The 23071-nt window shown below is 41.9% G+C and overlaps 1 protein-coding gene across 2 annotated transcripts in view; it reads left to right on the top strand.

Annotated features, from left to right (window-relative positions):
- DCTD (dCMP deaminase) overlaps positions 1–23071 on the top strand; it is a 67816-nt gene that overhangs the window by 7077 nt on the left and 37668 nt on the right. Inside the window, exons 3-6 of one of the 2 annotated variants that reach the window (XM_082269984.1) lie at positions 250–385; positions 9601–9717; positions 10015–10111; positions 17277–17673. In XM_082269984.1, coding sequence (XP_082126110.1) covers positions 250–385; positions 9601–9717; positions 10015–10111; positions 17277–17358 — 432 coding nt within the window. In that variant the 3' untranslated portion in view covers positions 17359–17673. Of the gene's footprint in view, positions 1–249; positions 386–9600; positions 9718–10014; positions 10112–17276; positions 17674–23071 lie in introns of those variants that run through there. The other variant, XM_082269985.1, reaches the window with a different exon arrangement.

The raw sequence follows: 23071 nt of genomic DNA, 5'->3' as shown, positions 1-23071 counted from the left end.
ACAGTTATGCAAAGCTGTGCACAAACTAAATTTATGTCCTTTTTTTTGCTTTACCCAAATAGTTTTCTTTTGGTGGTATTTGATCACCACTGTGTGTGTGTGTGTGTGTGTGTGTGTGTGTGTGTGTGTGTGTGTGTGTGTGTGTGTGTCCCCCCCCCCCCCTCCTTCAGTGGTCACTTTAATAGGATATTGCTCACACATACCATGGGTATATTATTACCGTATTTATTTATTTTTTTTTAAATTTAGGTTGGAGCATGTATCGTAAATCCTGAGAACAAAATTGTTGGTATTGGATACAATGGAATGCCCAATGGCTGTCCGGATGATGCGCTTCCGTGGGCAAGAACAGCAGCAGATAAGCTTGATACAAAGTACCCATATGGTAGGAAATATGTTCTTACAAGCTCTCATTTTTAAGCTTTTTACAACTTGGTGTTCAGTTTTCTCTATATTCTCCTATTTTTTTCGTCCCTTTTAAATATATATGTACAGGGCTGATTAAGTCTTAGTCTTGTCTCTTCAGTGGGATGAACTAACTTCTGTTAGCACTGTAATAGTTGGTGTCCTACCTCATCCTAGGATGCACAAAGTCTAGTCCTAAAGTGGAACTCCAGAAATGGATAGTTTTTTTTTTTTTTGGCAAACTTACATTGGATATTTCTAATTGGAAGGCGCCACGTCTCGAATCCAGGGGTAAAGGTAGGGTGGAGGGGAGGTCCTGGGGATGCTGAAAAGCAATGTAGTTGACTGTGTTACACACACAGTGATAGCCACGATTTTCTGAAGGCTGTATCATCGGCTTCCCCTCTGCGTTTGCTGATTGAACAAGGTGGAAATTGGGGACATCTACCTCTCCCCCACCTCATTTTAACCCTTATTTTAGTAATTATAGATACCACATGAAACACCCAGTATGTGGATGGGTGAAGCTACTGTTAGGTTTACACCTGTGCGTGTTTACTTGCCTCCATCATCTTGGTCTCTCCTGGTCTGTATCGTAGTCAGTGTGAGAAACAATCTCCTCTCCACCCCTTTAATCTCCTCTCCTCTCCACCCCTTTAATCTCCTCTCCTCTCCTCTCCTCCCCACCCCTTTCATCTCCTCTCCTCTCCTCTCCTCCCCACCCCTTTCATCTCCTCTCCTCTCCTCCCCACCCCTTTCATCTCCTCTCCTCTCCTCTCCTCCCCACCCCTTTCATCTCCTCTCCTCCCCACCCCTTTCATCTCCTCTAATGCCTATGTAATTCTATTCCCTGCAGCTGCTCTAGTGCTTGAAAAGCAAAGAAACCTGTATTAATTACTTTGATCCTCGCTGTTTAAGGTCCCTGTTTAGTACAGTGTGTGTCCCCCCCCCCCCCCCCCCAAAAAAAAATAATGCTAAATACCTTTTTTGCAGAGTCCTGCTTTCCTGTCATGTGATCTCCATCTGCTGGCTTGCATTCATCAGAGGACAATCTCGCATGCTCCCCGTGGACTCCCTTGGATCGGAAGGAAAGCAGAGGGAGGTCACTATAATTTTAGGAAAGGGCACACACACACACACACACACACACACACACACACACACACACACACACACACACACACACACACTGTACCAAACAAGGACCTAAACAAGAGAAAAAGTAATTTATACATGTGACTTTACAACCACTTTAAATTTAGAACTGTACACACATTAACTTAATCACTTGCTGACCGCCCGCCGCAGATAAACTGCGGCATGGCTGGCTCAGCTGCGCGAATCGATGTATGGGTACGCCCCCATTAGCGCGGAAGCTGATCCACGGGACCAGCGGTCGCGATTGCCGCCGGGCACCCCCAATTGCTTCCTGCTGAGAGAGAATGACTGTCTGCTGTTGTAAACACAGCTGACCGGAAAGAACCCAGAGAGCCTGTGATCCTCTTATTTAGGATCACAGGTCTCTGTGTTGACTCCACAAGTCCCTCCCCCATACAGTTAGAAAAAAAACTCCCCTAGGCTCACACTTAAACCTTTAAACAATCCTGGGTTAACCCCTTCCCTGCCAGTAACTGCATTTTTTTTTTTTTTTTTTGCACTGATTACTGTAGTAATGTCACTGGTCCCCCAAAAGTGTAAAAAATGTCAGGGGTCCGATCTGTCTGCCGCAATGTCGCAGTCCCGCTAAAAATCGCAGATCGCCGCAATTACTAGTAAAATAAAAATGACAAATATTTTCCCCTAGTTTGTAGACGTGATAACTTTTGTGCAAACCAACCAAAGTACGCCTATTGGGATTTTTTAAATTTTTTTAAACAAAAATATGTTGCAGACTACAAATGGGCCTAAAATGATGAAAAAATTTGACTTGCTTTTTTTTTTTAACTGTCTTTTACGACATAAAAAAAAATCATGTCTGTTTTTGCCATGTTTGGGGTGGCATTAATGAATGGCATTACCATGCATGATGCATGCTCAGATTTGAATGCAGTCTAAGCTTTTTAAAAGTTTACTTTTTTCTTCTAAACCTCTTTAAAAAAAAAACAAAAAACTCACATGCCGGTTACTAGCTCGTTAATTTACGCATTTATTTGGCTGTGTTCTTTGCCTGCAGGTCTCTAGTATTCATATATGGTTAGTTGTAAAGCAGAATGATTCTGTGTATTTACCCCAAACTCACAAATCCATAGTTAAAGCTTTTCCATTTTATTTTTTGACTTGTTCTTTTTTGTTTTCTAAACCTGCACTGTCTTGCATATCAAAAGTAATGGCTGTCAGTGTTATAATGGTGTGTAGAGAAAGGCCTGACGTGTCTGGGAGCAGTGTTAAGTTTATGTGGAAGTTCTACTCTGTTGAAAGCTGTGTAAAAACTGAACCACAAATGCCTCAATATTTCTTTTTCCTTTTTACATCAACTGCACAGTCTTTTTCTATTATATCATGATCGAGTGCCTTTCCATTTCTTCTCTCACGCACGATAGCTTGATGGATGCATCAAAACAATCTTAACCAAATTTTGTCAGAAGTGGGGGAGGAAGGGCTTTCTTGCCCTTTAAATAAGCACTTCTCATTTATTCTCCTTCCAAACTGCTGAAATAGAATTTGTGCTCTGGTAAAAATGAGCTTATTTGTAATGTTCTAATATTTCACGAAGAGCCCAGCTGCTGCCCCTTATGAATCTGCTATGTAGATGAAATGGGATTCTGCAACTTTCCAACGATGGGTTTTATATTTTTATTTCTGGAAACTTCTTTATAAGTTAAATTGTTTGTCTCCAGGAATTGGCCACACAGGCTTTGTAAGCCTAATGATCTGTCCTGTGCATAGTCTGATGAGGATTTCTGTGCCTTCACAACAGAAACAGATGATGCCATGGAGCATTTGCAAGTTCAGCAGCAATCTTTCTTTAGAGTTGGTCTACTGCTGGAAAAAAAACCTCCTATGTATATTTTCCTCAATTACAGTGCTGAATAAGTCGAGGCTACATTCTGTTGCTATTTTGAGTACATGTCTATGTATATAAGTAGAAAGATTAATAACCTTTTTATAGTTTAAAGCGAAATCCAATTTTTGTGCAAGAGAATGTTCCTACAGCTTTTTCTGTCCAGTTGTGACTAGCTAACATCTTAGATTTATTGCATCTTAGGATGCAACCCAAACAAGACATAGCGGTCTGCTCTCCTCAATTTCTACAGTTTTTTTTTTTTTTTTTTTTTTTCCTTTTTGGTTTCATCCGCTGTTAGGCCCTAAACTTCATTGTCCCTGCAGTGCTCATCTACATGCTGAGAGTAGGATCGTTCTCACTCCTACCCTACCCTTCTCTAGCTCCCTGCTATCTGCTTGTATCTCAGCTGCTTGTTCTCTGGTGTTGGCTATTAGGGATGATCGAACGGTTCGGGTCGACCATCGGTTCGCTTGGAGCTTGTAAAGCTCCAGTGTCATTTTGCAATTATCTTCTGCTGTATGGAGCTGTTCTTTTAGTGTGAGGAAAGGGTTATGCAGTGTAGTTAGGGTACTATATACCACTATAGTTAGATTCAATAATCTAGTTTTTGTAGGGATACTTTTAGGTGTCAGGGTGACCGTAATGTAGTTTAGGGTGACCTGACTCTGGCATGTCAGGGTGACCGTAGTGTAGTTTATGGTGACCTGATATATTATATCTCTCTCTCTGTCTCCCCCCTATACATAAGTTCAGATGTCATGCCTGCCTTCAAAAAACCGCCTGAAACAAAAACGCCCAGGTGGGATGGGAGGGTAACACCATCCCTGCGCTACTGAAATTCTAAGAAAAATAATCTTTTTTTTTTTTTTTTTTTTTTCTGGTTCTGGACATGCTACAGAGCTGAAACTTCACAGGTACACTTTTTAGACCCCCCAGACACTAAATCCAAAGAAATCTCATTTTTCTTTTCTTTTTTTTTCAATCATTTTTTCAATAATTGGCTCTCTATCAAAAACGACAATTTTTGAACTTTTTTTTGCCTAATTCATAGTCCCTGGGGCATGACCCAGAACCCTAGGCACTTTTTAGGGGCATTTATTGTATTTTAGGGCTTCAAAATGGCGTTTTTTGATTCCAGAAGTTCGGGTCCCATTGATTTCAATGGGGTTCATGAATCCGAACCGAACTTTTAGGACATTCGGGTGTTCTGGTCGAACCAAACTTTTCAAAAGTTCGATCATCCCTATTGGCTATGCTCACTGTTTCTTGGTCTTCCATTCTATGATTCAGTCACACGTGCTTGTCTTTCCCCAATGCAATCTGTCCAAAATACCCCTCTCCTTATGTTCATGGATGTTCTTCTCTCTTATGTCTTGGCTCCCTCAGCTCCTCTCTGATGGCAGCCTACTGTCCTCCTCTGAACTTCCAACACCTATACTACAGATATTTGTCTTCTTTCTTTCTCTGTCTGGTACAAGCAAAATCTCTATTCTCTTCATATTCTGCCTTCTCTGCCCTCCCAGAGTGATCAGTAAACTGTAGTGCAGTGCTGTTTCCTGAGAATCTTTCACACCATCCCTTGCTTGATTTATTTTTCTGCCTTACCCATCTGTCATCCTGTCTACCACGTCTTTGCTGTGTCTGATCTCCCTTCACTATCAACTCTTGTGCACCTAACAACCACCATTGTCTCCCTTCCACCATCGGCTCTCTTACCCTACAAACACTGCATCAGCTTCTCAATCCTCAGCTGTGGTACCACCAACCACCACTGCCATCTACTCCCATTCCTTCCCCTTCCTCTGGCCCTTAGGCTCCCTCTCATTCTGTGAACCATAGGGGACTACTTATAAACCATTTTTTGTTCTAATGATCATGAACGTACACAAAATACATTGCCAATTCAGATGACCTTTTCTTTAGATCTGTCATAACTAGGGATGCACCGAAATTTCGGCCACCGAAATTATCGGCTGAAAATGAGCCTATCCCATTTCGGCTGATAATGGGTTAACATTGCCGAAATTAATATGGCCGCCGCGAGGAAGGAGGAGGGCGCAGCGCAGGGCAGGTTTTAAAAGTCCCGCCTCTGGCCGGCCGCCCGCCTCTCAATGACGTCCCTACTACTACAATCTGTGCATGAATGAAGGGACATACCAGGCGGGAGGGCGGGGCGAGCGGCCGCTAATAGATAGAACTATGTGATCCTTCCCTGTCAGCTCAGCGGGACTGTGTGTGAATGAGAACTGACCTGACACCGGGCGGGGGGAGCGGCCGCTAATAGCTGTAACTATGTGATCCTTCACTTCCCTGTCAGGCATGTATCTCCGCTGACAGGGAAGTGAAGCGCTCACATAGTTATAATTATTAGCGGCCGCTCCGCCCCGCCCGGTGTCAGGTCAGTTCTCATTCACACACAGTCCCGCTGAGCCAGAGGCGTAACTAGATTGATCAGGGCCCCGGTGCAAGAAATTATTTTCCAATGTATAACAAAGTAAAACACACATACAGGGGTGGACGTACAGGGGTCGCCATGGCGACCGGGCCCCATGCTGCAGGGGGGCCTGAGAGGGTCCCCTGTATGTATAGAGATGAATTACTGCACACTTCAGCTTAAAATCATTTAAAAGTCCATAAACTCAAATAGGCAATACCTTGAAGCACACTCACGTACATATATCCACACACATATAAACACACGCATGCATGCATACATACATACATACATACATACATCCATACACGCACATCCATACACATACAGTACACACACATACATACATAGATGCACATATGCACACACACACATACATACATACATACATAGATGCACATATGCACACACATACATACACATACATACATAAATGCACATGTGCACATACATACACACACACACATACATACAGTATGCACATACATACACATACATACAGTACACACATACATATATAGATGCACATATGCACACACATACATACACACACATACATGCATATAAATACATACATACAGAAAGCCTTTTTAAAAGACGGCAGAGAGAGGACTGTTGTACCTTCCTGTAGCTTCCTGCCGGGTATTGCACTGTAGGGGGAGGCAGAGAGCACAGCACACACTCTGCTTTCACTTTGCTATGTGAGAGACCAGCTCCTTCAGTGCCGATTTATCGGGGAGCTCGGTCTCAGCTGCGCTTGCCGCTCCTCATCTCTATACATACAGGGGGCCCTCTCAGGCCCCCTGCAGCATGGGGCCCTGTCGCCATGGCGACCCCTGTGCGTCCACCCCTGCGCTGAGCTGACAGGGAAGGATCACATAGTTATATCTATAGCGGCCGCTTGCCCCGCCCTCCCGCCTGGTGTGTCACTTCATTCATACACAGATCGTAGTGGTGACATCACCGGGAGGTGGGCCGCCGGCCAGAGGCGCTTCTTTTGAATGGACACCCGAGGAGGGACGCTGAGCCAGAGGGGGGGAGGGTGTACTGCCGAGTGGGACGCTGAGGCAGTGGGGGGGGGGGGATGGGGGAGAGCTAAGGCAGCTTACCAATGGTATTTGTATTCTGAAGCATGAGGGGTTAATGTATTGTCACTGCAGGTCACTGATGCATTAGTGACCGACCAGTGGCAGTTAATTAACCCCTTTGTGCTGCATTAGTGCCACCAGTATCAGTGTTAATTAACACTGGTTGCACTGATACTGGTTGCACTAATGCAGCACAAAGGGGTTAATTAACTGCCACTGGTCGGTCACTAATAGATGAGTGACCAGCAGTGGCGATACATTAACCCCCTCATGCTGCATAATACAAATACCATTGGTAATTAAATTAACCTCTTGCCAACCCATCACAGTACATATACTGTGACAGGGTGGCAGCGACAGGTGTACGTCGCTACCTGTTTTTGGTGTATGCCCCTGTTCTATCTATCTATTTTAAAAATTTTTTGGGGAAAAGGTAATTTTCGGTTTCGGTTTTCAGCCCAGAATTTTCATTTCGGTGCATCCCTAGTCATAACTAAAGTGTAGCTGAGGGCACATCAGTTGCCTGCTTATGTCTGGGGAAAAAACAGTTTATGGAATTTTGAAAGGCCTTTCTTCTGCCCCCGCAAATGCTTGCCCAGAAATAAGACTCTAGGCAGACCTTCTATATTCTTCAATTCATTGTGGGTGCCAATGTGAGCTACCTGCTTAACACTGTGTAATGCTGGCGTGTGTTTAGGCTCTGGGCTTCTCCAAATTAGAAAGTTAAAGCTGGAGTTCATTGGGAGGCTCACGTAGCTGTCTTGAGATTTTAGAGGCATGTTTAACCACTTAAGCCCCGGAGGATTTTCCTGCTAAAAGACCAGGGGGTATTTTGCGATTCGGCACTGCGTGACTTTAATGGACAATTGCGCGGTCGTGCGACGCTGTACCTAAACGAATTTGACGTCCTTTTTTTCCCACAAACAGAGCTTTCTTTTGGTGGTGGTTGATCACCTGTGCGATTTTTTGATCACGCGCTATAAACAAAAAAAGAGCGACAATTTTGCAAAAATAGCAATATTTTTCACATTTTTTTTTTATATGAAATTCCCCAAAAAAAATGTAAAAATCAAAATTTTTTAACATTTTTGGCCAATTTGTTTTATCCTACCTATGTTTGGTAAAAAAAAATCGCAAAAAGCGTATTTTGATTGGTTTGCGCAAAAGTTATCGCGTTTACTAACAAAGGGAAAGATTTTTGTCATTTTTGTTGTTTTTTTTTTTTTTAACGCGTAATGGCGGCGATCTGCGATTTTTTTTTTTTTTTTTTTTTTTTTTTTTTTTTTTTTTTTTTTTTTGCGGTACTGCGACATTGCGGCGGACAGATCGGACCCTTGACTGACACTTTTGGGGTTACCAGTGACATTTCTACAGTAATCAGTGCTATACATATTCACTGTTACTGTAAAAATACACTGGCAGTGAAGGGGTTAACTTTATTTGGGAGGGAGGGGCTGTGTGTGTCCCTAGGGGCGTGATTCTTACTGTGATTGGCTGTGGCTCTAGCGGTAAGGACACTGATCAACGGATCTACATACTAGATCCGTGTGATCAGTGTCTTTACAGCGAGGAGAATGACAGGCAGCTTGTTTACACAAGCTGCCTGACATTCTCCCTCTCCCCCGACGATCGCCGAGTGGCCGGCGGACATCGGGTCCGCTGGTCACACGCGCGGGGGGGGTCCGTGACCGCGCCTCCGCGGGCGCGCGCTCGCTCCCCAGACCCTCCCAGGCTAGTGACGTTAATTAACGTCACTCTGCCTGGCAGGGGCTGACCGCCGCAGTAAATCTACTTGCGGCGGTCGGCAAGCGGTTAAATACCTTGTTGTGCCTTATTTGATTGGTTTTCAATTATGACAGGCTTGCTTTAACTTTGGCTTTAATTACTATGAGTCTCTTGCCCTTGTCTGTGTGGTCTGCATTGCACATGTGGAGAAGATATTGTAAGAATTATTCAGTCATTTCAAATGGGAAATTTTTCTTATGCCCTCTCGATACAACCCATTTACATTCGTTACCATTATTAAAGCCTTTTAACTATGTTTGAGGGGAATTTTTTTTTTTTTTTAACGCAAAACTACACTGCATCTGAGCCCTACAAACCAAAAACCACATTTAATTTGTTTTTAACATTCAAAGCAAACCCACCCATCCATTTCATGTCTCCCATGCTTTATTTTGTTGAGAAGTTAACTTTATAAAACCCTCCCCTAGCATTTCTGGCTGCGGCCATCTTGAGTAAGGGTAGGTGACTCCTGTAACATTTACATTCTGGAATCCGTTTGCCCTTAGCCCAGGCATGCATGCAGGAGGGTGTTCTTTAGCTAAAGGAAGCCCCTACTGAAGACTCCTGGGATGTATGACCTCATTTTCCTAGGCATGGAAACCAGAAGGTAACTGAAGAAATGTTAAAAAAAAGTTGAAAATAAGTAAATATTCTATAATTTCCTATCGATTTCCTAATGCTAGCAGCATAACGGTTAGAAATAGTCCATGTTGATTGAGAGAGAATAAGGTTCATCTTTAAAAAGAGACTTTATTTTTGTTTTTATGTTGAAATAATTTCCTGAAAGCAATTTATGAAATACTCTTTGTATGTCCTGTCTTCATAGACATGTGAAGGCATGCCATCTGGTGGTGTACTATATCCCTTATACTTTATCTTAACAGTTTGCCATGCCGAGCTGAATGCCATTATGAACAAGAATTCAGCAGATGTAAAAGGATGCGTCATGTACGTCGCTTTGTTTCCATGCAATGAATGTGCTAAGCTAATCATACAAGCAGGTGAGTAATTGTAAAACTTAACACTCCTTGGCAACAAATAAAGCAAATTACAGAAAGCTGAGAATTGAGTACATTTTACATTCAGGGCAGTGTCAGATATGAAGGAGCTCTGAGTGCAGTTTAAGTATTGTTTATTCCATAATATCACTTCAGATGGACTTTAAATGAACACTTTTTGTATATTCAATGTTCTGGCCATTTTGCAGCCCTGTAAAATATTATTATTATTATTATTATTATTATTATTATTTTTTTTGCTTTCATCCAACATTTGATGCAATCTGTATTTTTGTTTAGGCATTAAAGAAGTGATCTATATGTCTGATAAGTACCATGACTCTCCGGAAATGAAGGCTGCAAGGTTAATGTTTGATCTGGCTGGTATCAAATACACGTAAGAGTAATTTCTTTTCCTCTCCGATTTTTTTTTTTTTTTTTTTTTTTTTTTTTTTTTTTTTTGTGTGTAAAAGCTTAATTGAATAAGCTGAAGTTAGAAGCTGATTGACTACCATAAAGTAAAAAAACTATTACATAAGTAGCAGCTATAACAACGTATGCTTATCACTGCATATCCACAAACGGACATGTATCACAAACGATACAGCACTACTTATGCAAGATCAATAGTACTCCTGTGCAAAATAAACCAAATAAAGTGCATGCAGTGTATAAAAGTGCTTGAAATGTGCAATATGCTAATATAATTGTACAATAAAATGTAAAAAAAACACTCATATAGGTGCACTAATTAATAAAGGTCCATATAATAGTGCATGCAGTGTATAAAGTGCTTGATATGTACTAATATAATTGTACAATAAAATGTAAACCAAACACTCATAAGGGGTTCACTAATTAATGAATGTCCATATAATACATCAACAGTTCATAATTATTTCTTCACGACCAAACGGTGCGAAACTTGGCAAGAAGGTGCTAAAAGTGCTCATGCTCCCTCCACCACATAAAGATGGCCTCTCACCTCAAGGTTGGACCTGTGTTTCACCCCTACTGAGCAAGCCCATCGTGTTATACAAATGACGTAACGCGTATAGGGGCGGAGACTTCCAGAGAGATGGGACCCAGTGGTCAGCTCCAAGCAGCAACACAGATATACAATGAAAGACCACACAGCTTATGTGCCGACGTTGAGTGTACCTATCCAGTTTTACTACCAATAAATTGTTTTTAAGCAGAGAACACTAGATCTTTCTCTCTTTTTCCAAGCACACATGAATGTGGTGGGTAGCCAGAGTAGAGGAGAGTAGCCCGGCAGTCTTAAGTGGTTTAAAGGAACGGCTCCAGATAGTGATGTGGCTTATACTATTCCCTCAGGGGAATAGCTCATGAGATGTTGTGGTGAAACACAGGTCTAACCTTGAGGTGAGAGGCCATCTTTACGTGGTGGAGGGAGCACGAGCACTTTTTAACATCTTCTTGCCAAGTTTCGCACCGTTTGGCCGTGAAGAAATTTATGAACTGTTGATGTATTATATGGATATTCATTAATTAGTGCACCCTTATGAGTGTTTTGTTTCCTTTCATTGTACAATTATATTAGCATATTGCACATTATACACTGCATGTACTTTATTTTGCACAGGAGTATTATTAATTTTGCATAAGTAGCGCTTTATCGTTTGTGGTGATTGACTACCATGCTATGCACAGCTGCACCAGATTTTGCACTCTACAGTTTTAGTAAATCCACCCCACTTAGTCTTTTTCTGGTGTCTCTTGAACAGGAAGTGAGGGGAAATCTTCCCAATGAGGACAGACGCCTAAATCTTTATGAAACTTTTGCTTGAAAACGAAAAAAATAGTGCCTGGATTCTTAGTTGTAGAAAATTTGCACACATACAGAATTGAACAATTTTAAGCCCCTCCTTACCTGCAATTAGTATATTTCTGTTTTTCTGCACCTTGACAAAGACAGGTTAATAAATATTCTTCCATATGCGAGCCAACACTTCACATGGCTGCTTGATTTTGAGCCTGGCTTGTGTTCCCACTGATCAAAAGCCAGCGTGGTTCCTGATATTGATAATACTATATCCGTTCTGACATACTGATCACATGCAGGCGGGAGACTTTATTGACAAACCTGAAAATCTTAGGCCTACAGATGAACACTGCCGACTTCAGGCTGCAGTGTACGTCTGCAGTACTTTTTAATAATGTAGCTGCCGGATACATTTACATTATCAATGATTTATTAATAGAAGTTTTTTTTTTCTTTGTAATTTCTAAAAAAAAATGTGTTTTTACAGTTTTGTGCATTTATCGACCAAACAGCATTTTCTTTGAAAACCGTGTACCAGATAAGAACCATGTATGTCCTTTAAACGTATCAAAAAAAAAAAAAAAAAAATTAGGTGTTCAAATTAGTTAGCTGACAATATGTTTGGGTTGCTAAATTTGGCTGGGGCATCTATGCATCATTCAAGAGTTAATTATGTTTAAGCCCAACTTTTTATAGCCATATGTGTTTCCCTGCTTGGGGTTCTTTTCTCTTGCTTCACTCTGTGCCCGACATTCATCTCTGGGATAGGAAGTAGGCGAAAATATGTCTTTCCCATCTCTGCTCTAGTGTAAGCATAAGAATATGCCATCTGTAAGATTTAATTTTACTTTCTGTTCTGTCAGATGCTTGTCAAAATAGGCAAAGGGGTGAAATCTTACCCAAAGAAACCCAGACAGCCATAAAATTTGAGGGGAAGTTCAGCACTCTATCCATAATTTTAACAAAAAAAATTTGGTCTGGAAAATGCAAAAAGGCATGCAAAAAGCTAGTTGATGGTAGAATTGTAATGACTAGGTGGCTAGAGGTGTGATTGCCATCCTACCTAGTAGATAATGAAAAACATACTTGATCCTCATAATATGGGATTTTTTAAGGCAATCAAAACAAATTTATTTAAAAGTACAATTTTTTTATTCAAAAAGTATTCTTTCTTAAAAAGGACAACCCTCTAAAAACGAGAACACAGAATATACAAGTGTAATATAAACATGAAAATAAGTGGTCACAGATTGGATCAAATGGCGTACCCCAGCTATACTGAAAATTCCAAAGGGATAACCAGCCTAGATGTTGCCACAGCAGAGGAGAATCCAACGCGTTTCAAAATATATAATCATATAGTTTCTTCCTCAGGGATTTTTCTGCCACTTCTGCAATGCAACAATTATATTTCCGATAAAATGGTACACAAATCTATTGACTACCATTTCATAAGTGTTTCAGATAAAAAAAGCTTACGTCTTAACCACTTTATGACCACGCACCGGAGATATACTGCGACGGGCAAAGCGACGTAGGTATACGTCGCTCGCTCTCGGGACGCTAGGAGGCGAGCGCACCCCGATGCTTGTCAGGCGGCTCCGATTGCCTCCTGACACCTACGATCGTTCCTCGCTGAGAGAAAAGAACGGTCAGCTGTTGTAAACACAGCTCACCGTTCTTCTCCCTGCAGTGATCATAGAGCCTATGTGATCCTTCTATATAGGATCACATGTCTCTATGGTCATTTCAGAAGCCCCGCCACCCCACAGTTAGAATCACTCCCCTAGGCTCACATTTAACCCCTTGATCACCCATAATGTTAACCCCTTCCCTGCCAGTGTCATTATTACAGTAACAAGGCATGTTTTTAGCACTGATTACTGTAGTAATGTCACTGTCCCCCGTCCCTCCCCCCCAAAAGTGTCAAAAAATCAGTCAGGGGTCCGATCTGTCCGCCGCAAAAAAATCGCAGATTGCCGCCATTACTAGTGTAAAAAAAAAAAAAAAAGAAAAACAATAAAAATTACATAAATCTTTCCCGTAGCTAGTAGACACAGTAACTTTTGTGCAAACCAATCAAAGTACGCTTATTGTGGTTTTTTTTTTTCTTACCAAAAATATGTAGCAGAAAACAAATTGGCCTAAATGTTAAATTTTGATTTTTAAATTTTTTTGACAATGTCCTACAGCAGAATGTGAAAAATATTGTGTAGTTGTTTTTTTTTTTTTTTTTTATTTATAGCGCAAAAAATAAAAATCGCACAGGTGATCAAATGCCACCAAAAGAAAGCTCTATTTGTGGGGAGGAAAAAAAGGACATCCGTTTTATTTGGGTACAGCGTCGCACGACCGTGCATTTGTCCGTTAAAGTAACAGTGCCAAAACGCAAAATAAGGCCTGGTCATTAAGGGGGCAAATCCTTCCGGTCTTAAAGTGGTTAAAGGAGACCATGGCATGGGTGCGTCTATGAATTAAAATACCTCATATCTGAGATCAGCAAATGACATTGCAACAATGACCAATTGGCAACAAAGGGGCCTGAAGCAAATCTGATCGAGCCTGCATGCCAAAAAAGGAGGGAGAGGACATTAGAATTATGGTACAAAACTAAGAAGCCAGAGGCAGAAGGGGTGCCGAATACTTACTAAGATTGGATCACTCAAATCCTTTGCAACTTATATTGCGTGGCTAAAAAACTGACCATAGAGGTGGCACCCTCCAAGTCTTCCGAATGTTGTCAAAAAGTAGATTTAGAAGCAATCCAGCCGTTAGATATCCAATTCCCCTTATTCACACATGGAGGGGACAGAGAATGGCGTCGGAGGCAATCCCCGGCGTCTCCACATATGTAGAGCGTGTGCGCACCGTAATGACTCCACACGCTGCCACATCACTTCCAGGCTACGAAGTAAAAACATCCGGAGACCAGATTGCAACCATATTGGGAACAAAAACCACCAACACAGGAGATTTCCTCAGGCGGCCCAAAAGTGAATGGGGAAAAAACCACCATCCACATGCGGCCTCTTTTATCTGAAATATAATTATTGCATTGCAGAAGTGGCAGAAAAATCTCTGAGGAAGAATCTATATTATATATTTCGAAACGTGTTTGATTCTCCCCTGCTATGGTAACATCTAAGCTGGTTGTCCCTTTTGGAATTTTCAGCATAGCTGGGGACTGCCTTTTCTCCATTTGATCCAATCAAGAAACAATACTTTTTTTAAATAGAAATTTCTACTTTTATATAAATTTGTTTGGATGGCCTTAAAAATCCCATATTATGAGGATCTAGTACGCTTTTCAAAAGCTAGTTCATCTATAGAAATCACGATTTTCATCAGATCTTTTTGACATTGTTTGGTCTTTAAACGATAGTCTTTCTGGAAATCTCTAGACCTGTATCTTATGTCTTTGGCTAAGCTTTGTCCTACTTTCTATGCCAAATAGGGTAGATAGATACTGGTGTGTTGTGGAGATCAACAAACCAATATAAGCTATATGCTTTTTGTTTCTGTAAGTTAGATTTCTGAAACCTCCTCCTAATTCTTATCCTAATCAAGATGCAAGAAAACATTTTCTAAGTAATCAATTCTGATCTTTTGCTAAGAGTAACCTTGATGAGTAACAGCATAAGTCCATAACTTAAAATTTTATTTACCCAGTAGCAATTATTTCATAGTTCAAGTTTAAAACGTAACTCCACTTTGCTGAGGGGGAAAAAAAACATTCCCCTTCTGGGTGATCTATGTACATTGCAGGGATTTTAACAAACCTTCTTGCAGATTTCTCAGCTGCTGCACCTACAGGGCATTTTTTGGTGTGCTAACTTTCTAAAGTGGTGTTACCCTTCAAAGTAGACCTTTTTACTAGAAAACCAAAAAAAATCCTCACTGCAACCCTTTGCTTTTTAGAAAAGCCAATTTTATTTATTTTATTTTTTTTTATTTTTACCCTAATTGCCCCTCACCTTTTATTCCTGCCTGGATCTGGCCATCTCTCACATATCCCTGGAGGCTATAGGAGCATACAGTAGTTGGGTGGGGTGGGACTGGCAGTGCATTATCAGGGGTCTGCTGCAAGAACATGGAAGAGACCACTAATTCCCGTTGATGTAGGAACAAAGATGGTAGTGTTGGGAGCATGTTGAGGAAGGGAATTGGATAGAAGAGAACCCTGCTCATGAGACTAAAGTTGCCTTGCACCAGGGTAATATACTGAGATGAAAGGATTCATGTCGTACTATACCTGTTCCTTCCCTGGACTGTTTTTGGAAGTACAGTAACTTTAATTCAGTTTAAGGAAGTCTTTTTATTTATTATTTTTTTTTTTTTTTTTTGTTACACAGTCTTAATGGGTTTTTGATGTTGTGCTCTTTCTAGTGACCCCTTTGGTCACCTCTGCTGACCGATAGGAAGAGATTTGCCAATTAATCTTAAGTCTGGCCAAATTCTAATAGGATTTTATTTTTTCATCTGGCAAGCCTAAACCGATTTCCCTGTTTATACTATACAGCTCTCATGGATGAATCCCCGTCTACCCTGTTGTATTGTAATGGCTGACACTTTTGCACTCGACCCATTTTTCAGTTGAAGGATGTCAGGCAGGAGCCGTCCAGCAAGGCCACCAACAAAGCAAATTTTGGCTGGGTCATTGGGTACTGGCCCAGGTTCACTCAGTGTATGAAAATAGTGGTCTGGTGCACTGTGCTAAAATAGATAATGATAGAACAAATGTACGGCCAGTTTAAGCTCATTTGTGGGGACCACATGTCCATTGCCACAAAAGGGAGTTGTGGTGTGTGATTTTTTTTTTTTTTTTTTTTTTTTTTGTGGACCTGAACTCGAGACTTTGTTTTTATATGAAAAGAGTTGTCACACCAAATATTGATTTGGTTTCGATTTTTCTACTGTTCACTCCACATTTTTAAATTTTTTTTACTTTTTTTTTTTTTTTTTTAAATCTTTTTAAAAATAACCCCGCTGGCATTTCTAGCTATGGCCAGCATGAGTAAGGTCAGATTATTCATGTAGCATTTACTTCCTGGAATCAATGACATTAGCTCAGACATGAAGGCAGGAGGGTCTGCTTAGCTGAGAAAGCTGTCTCTAATAAGATGGCTAACCTCTATGATGCAGAACATGGTGGAGGGGGCAGTGGGTGTGTAATATTCAGCAGCAAGGAGTCTGTAGGCAATTTTAGTGACTGGTCCTTTGCTTGGCTTTTGTGATTTTTATTTTTTATTTTTTTTTTTGCGTCCACGGTTCAGGCCCTCTTTATTAGCTTCACTTTCCATTATATTGTCTAACAGGGCAGGATTGTTACAGTAGCTGAGGTTCATTTTTTTCAAAAATACACTATGTCTTTAGGTTTATAAATTAAGTTTAACAGAGCAATAGGGAAGGGAGGGGGGAAACTGGTAGTGCATTTTGCACAAAGGAAAAAACTTTAGCAATGAAACCAACTCCTGGAGTTCAGTTGTTAGAAAATGTTTTCCTTTCCTGATAATTTATGATCTCCGTTAGCTGAAAAACACACAGCCTCAGCAACCCCATGTGTCTTTTTGTTTCAGTCTATCCCTTCTAAGGATTCTCTCTGCATGGGGCACTATAATTGGCTCCTCTAGAGAGAGCGTGAAGCCTAGGCAATGTATCTATTCCCCCCCCCCCCCCCCTTCTTCTTCTTTTTTTTTTTTTTTTTTTTTTTTCCTCTTTTTACAGTTGGAAAAATAGTTTTGGCATATAACTAACCTATATATTTTATATTTTTAAGGAAATTTGTTCCCAAGAGAAAAAGTATAGTCATCGACTTTGATTCGATCAATAAGAACAGACCGGGTCCGACTCAGATGTGAAGACTTGTTGCATCCTTCAGTTGCTGTCACACGATGTGACTTTGTAGCTGTCACCTGTGTGAGAATGTAAAGGGTTAGGTGTTTGTATTTCTCTACAAAGGGTATACTGGCTTATTTTTGCTGAATCTTTTTAGTGACTGTCATGGTACAGATCTAACAAACTCCCGGTGGTGCCTTTATCTTTGTAGTGTGCTTAAAAAAAAAAAAAATGTCACTGATGGCCAGATAATTAGTGCTGCTCAACGATTCAGACTTTGTTACACCTTTTTGTAAATGAACCATGTGCTTTTATGGCAGACCTAGTAGTTGCTGCTTTGCTAAGACCCTGTTCACACTGGGTCGCCTGCCATAGAGTAGCACAGGACCCGTTCTAATAGGAGCGACACAAGTCGCTCCGACTTAGAAAAAGGGTCCTGTACTACTTTGGGGCGACCTGCATTAACTTCAATGATATGAAGTCCGTGCATGCCGCTCCGAGTTCGCGGTGCGAGCTGTGCACCGCGACTTCACAGGTCGCCCCGGAAAGTCGGGTCGCCTGTATGTGAACCGGCAATAAAGGTTACACTTCAGTTATGTGAAAATAGTTGATGCCTTTTTTTTCAAAATAAGCAGATTCCTTACCCATCCCGACAACAGTTGGGGTTCAAGTACATGGATCCTTTCTAAGTTTCCTCTTTTAGTTCCATTTTCCTAAAAACATTCATTACTATCTAAATTCTATTCGGCCTGGAGTGTGAGGAACTTGATTTAGGGGGAACACGGTCACAGCCATTAATTTAGAGGATCTCCTAAACAATACTTCATACCTGTTCAATATCAACTTCGTCTTTTGCTTGTGGTGTATGGGTTTTATTTATTTTTCTTCATTTTTTTAAAACCTGATTTTTTTTAAGTTGGAAACAGTAACTTCTAGGCTACTACGAAGTTTCTACGAACAAGGAATCCGATTTCAGAAGCCTAAGGTCTGCAGGTGTACTCCAAACCTTTTATAGAGGTGCTATTGAGGGGATGAGGCAACTCCCAACACTTGCATATCTTGAGCGAACGGTTGGCTGGTATATGTCGGCTGCTGCTCCAGATATGTTTTTTTGTTATCACTGTAAATGAAATTTGACTTTGTCTCATGTCTTTGGGCAAATTTAGGCCTGGTACACACGTTCTGTTTTTCGTTGAACCCAGCGAGCTGAACAAAACAAACTGAGAGGGGTGCTGTACTATGCGATATTAGTATAGCTATCTCTCCGCTGGGCTATTGTGTTCTGACAGGGGGGCCTCCCTGCCAGAACACAACGGTCAGCGTTCGCAGTCATTGGTTTTGAGACCGGCTTCTGTCAGACTAGGAGCTGTACACACACCGGTAACTGCCGAATGGACTGTTTTCAGCCAATTTTTGACATGTGTATACATACCCTTGGGCTAGCTGGACTACAATAGTTCTGATTTGTTATAGGTTACTTTCTGTTTATGCTAAGGGGGCACATTATATATATTTTTTAGCAAGTTTTTTTATTTCATTTGTACTTAGTCTGTGTCTAATAGTAGGATCATTTTAACCATACCTTTTTTTTTTTTTTTTTTTTTGTTCTGTCGTGTAAAGCAATATCTTGTTGTTTTTTTTTTTTTTTTGCAAAATATCTGTAGATAAGTGGGTTTTATTACTTCATATATTTATATGCTGCTAATAAAATGTTTTAATTATGTACTGTATATCATCTTTACTTTAATAAAATGTCCTAATTATATGCTGTATATTATTTTTACGCTTACCAATGAAATTATTCATAATTATATACTAATATTGTTAGGTTGCAATGTAGATGCTGACAAAATATTGGGATATTATTTCTCCTTGCTGTGTGAGATTATAACACATCAAGTCCTGAAAAGAAACAAATGCTTTTATGGAAGTCTTGAAAAAAATCTATATAATGCCATACATAACCACAGTTTTGGATCTATTTAGTGCAGGGTATCTCTCACATGGGGTTCCGTGAGAAGTGCCAAGGGGTTCCTGCCGCAAATCAACATTGTTGTGGATGTATACTGCCCAATGTATCCAGTGCTTTCCTTAATGCACGATGACAGTCAGTATTGTCAGTGCACACTGATATCCAATGCCTTCTTTAGTTCTGGCTCCTGTGAACTCAGAGGGTGGCGCTGGGAGGAGGGCAGATAGCAGGAGATGGAGGATTTGATTTCCTATGGCAGTGCTACATACAGACTACTGAGGGAGGGAGCACATGGCTGAATCAGGCGGTGACATCCTGTGTTTCACAGTGGTGATGTAGACTGCAGAGAGGGGGAACACACAGTTGGAGCAGACTGAATGTAGGAGGTGAGGTGATTATAGCTTTTATGTTATGCCAAAACTGTAAATAAAGCTATTATGGTCTCTTACCCCCTGCTATATTCAGTCTCATCCAGCCATGTGCCCACCTCTTTGCTCCCTCTTTCTGCAGTCTGCATTCATCACTGCCATACGCAGGATTTCACCTGCTGATCCAGCCACATGTTCCTACTTTTTGCGCTCCTCCCGGCGTCGACCTCTGAGTTCACAGAAGCCACAACTACAGAGGAGGCATCAGGTATCAATGCGCACTGTCAGTGTGTATCAAACATTAAGGATTATTGATTTGCAGCGAAACCCCATGGGGACTTCCCTCGGAGCTCCAGTTGAGAAACCCTTTGTTATGGCTTTGCACGGCAGGGAAGCATACTGTTAATTACAGTGCTGTTCCCCACTGGTCCTCCTCTTCTGTCTGTCCCAGGCTCTTGTACATGATATCATCTTTAATGAATGAGAGGGGGGTTAACGGGGATCAAGGGGCAAAGGCATGTTACTAGAGCAGCTTTCCTGCGTTGCTCTGCATGTTGAGGAAAGCAACTCCCTGTGTGCTTGTATGAAGTTCGACCCACAATTGAGCATCTGTGCAGAAAAAATAAAGTCCAAGTTTCACAATTGGGGGGAAAGTTTGTTTTTCTGTCGTTCATTGATGGACACCTCGCTTCATATTCAGAACAATAGGTTATATTACAGGAGTAGGACACTAGGCAGAAAAAAGACCTGGCTACGCTTGTGGGCACTCCTAGCTGGTATATATCCCCCCCCCCCCCCCCCCCCGCTATAGGCCTTCAGTTTTTCATTTCCTTTTCTTTTTTTTTTTTTTTTTTTTCTTCTGCCTAGTTAATAGTAAGAAACCTAGCTTCCTGCCGGGATCTTTGGTCCTGGCAATTTTTTCTCCCTGTGAGATCAAGGCAACCATGATTCCGATAGTGGAATTCCCAGCCTAAAGGCACGGCTGGCAGAAAATTGGAGTCTGTGAATGCATTATGTTCACTATTGTTTCGGCGCTACGGCCAGTCCTGGCCAGTGCCCTATGTCGCAAATTCTGAACTCAGTGGGCTAAACCCATCAGGTTTATTAAAATAAGGGATTAAAAGCACTCCCATTGAGTAAGATGAAACCTAAGCAAGACAAAGCGTAATGGTCCGAGATCCATCTGGAATCTTCTGGGCCACTGTACTATGATGCGGACATCCGGAGCTCCGCTTCCTATGTGTTCATCCTCAGCTGTGTGCTTGAAGGGGAGGTCTGACGAAGGAGCCACGCATGCTCCGAAACGTAACCACCCATCCACCCGCTCCATAGGATACCAACTGCTCTTGTCCCTGCTCTGTCTCTAGGAGTCTCATGCTGCACACAGCTGAGAGGACGCACATATAGGAAGCGGAGCTCCGGATGTCCGCATCATAGTACAGTGGCCCAGAAGATTCTGTATGGATCTCGGACCATTAGGCTTTGTGTTGCTTATGTTTCATTTTACTCAATGTGAGTGCTTTTAATCCCTTATTTTAATAAACTTTTTTGAGCTTACTGCACTTAAGCTTTTTGTTTTTATTACTTCCAGAGCAGCTTCTCTGAAGTGCTGCCCAGGTGCAGCGACTCATATACAGCCTGCCAAGATTCACAGAAGCGCCCATACAACACCCATCTTTTTCAATCCCGAGGTGCACCTGTGGGTTTCTCAGCTCAACAGGTTCCGAAATTTGTGGCAAGGTCATGGGATCCTCTAGCGGACACCACAGATGGAGCCAGTATCAACTGATCTACACTTTTCCTCCGGTCAAGCTTCTTTTGCGCTTCTGCGCAGTATGGAGGCAGAGGGTATCTCAGGCATTCTGGTGGCCCTGGACTCGCCTCGCCGGTCTTGGTACGTCGACTTAGTACGATTAGTCGCCTCTCAGGAAGGACCTGCTGCCCCAAGGGCCGACCTTCCTTCCTGCTTTACAGTCGCTGGCTTTGACAGACCGGATGTTGAAAGCAAGGGGCTGAGGGATAGAGGTTTGCCTGGGTCGGTGATTCAGACACTACAGAAGGTTAGGAAGTCTACCTCCTAGAAAGATTTATCATCGTACTTGGAAAACGTACATTTCGTGGTGTGTGGAGTCCATTTCTGTTCACTCTTGTTCCTTTTCAGTGCCTCAGGTTTTAACTTTCCTTCAACTGGGTGTGGAGCAGAATTTGGCCTTGAGTACTATCAAGGGCCAGGTGTCTGCCTTGGTCTTCTTTCAGTGACCCTTGGCCACACATTTCATTTGTGCATACTTTTCATTCAAGGGGGTGGGGGCGGTGTGCGGTCTCCTCTACCCCTGTGGGATTTGAACTTGGTCCTCTCCATTCTCTAGAAGCTGCCTTTTGAAAGTATTTTTGGGAGGTTTCCCTGCTGAAGCTGTCTCAGAAGGTGGCTTTTTTGGTAGCTATTGCCTCTGCTCGCAGGGTGTCGGAACTAGTAGCATTATCTTGTACCCCCTACCCGGTGGTCCACAAAGAAAATGTGGCTCTTCGTCCATGCCAGTTGTTCCTACTTAAGGTAGGCTCTGACTTCCATTTGAATGAAGATCTTGTGTTGCCTTCTTTGTGCCCCAGGCCTGCTCATCCCAAATATTTTTGTGTTTCATGCCCTGGATGTGGTTCGGGCGATTTGGGTGTATCTGGCAGCCACAGAGTCTTTTCGGAGGTCAGACTCGCTGTTTGTGATCACGATTTGGGCCTAAAAAAGGGCTGTCCGCTTCTTCTTCTTTTGCAACCTTTTTTACATGGATCAGACAGACGGTGACTCAGGCCTATTCTATCAAGGGTCAGGTTCCTCCTTTCCCTGTAACGGCGCACTCTACTCAGGCATTTAGTGCTTCTTGGCCCTTCTGTCATCAGGCGTCAGTGGCGCAGGTTTGCAAGGTGGCCACTTGGTCGTCCGTGCACGCTTTCACAAAATTCTACAAAGTGGATGTTTTGGCTCCAGTTTTTTATCTATCGTTACTGACGATGGATAACTGCGACAGACGCAGCTCCATCTTGTCAGACTATAGGGTTATGCTCCTCCTAACTGGAATAGGCACTAGGCAGGAAAAAAGCTTAATCACACCCATGGAGGCTGTCCCTGCAGGCATAACCCCACACACCTTGCTATCATCAGTTTGTTTCTGCCTAGTTTAAGGAATAGGACCTAGCTTCCTGCTGGGACTTCGGTCTTGGCTATTATAGAAAAGTTTTTTATTTTATTTTTTTATTTTCAGTTTTTTTATTTTAGTTCCTAGATCCAGAGGAACTACAAGCAACAGCCGGCTGAGGTTTTGCACTAGATAAGCTATAGTCCAGAACTCGGCCTCGCCACGACAGAGTCCTGACGGATAGGAACAAGCCTGCGAGTGGTCC

Source organism: Pelophylax lessonae (genome assembly GCF_965119305.1).
Source record: "Pelophylax lessonae genome assembly, chromosome: 1".
NCBI lineage: Eukaryota > Metazoa > Chordata > Amphibia > Anura > Ranidae > Pelophylax > Pelophylax lessonae.
This window is presented reverse-complemented; position numbering and strand designations above follow the sequence as displayed.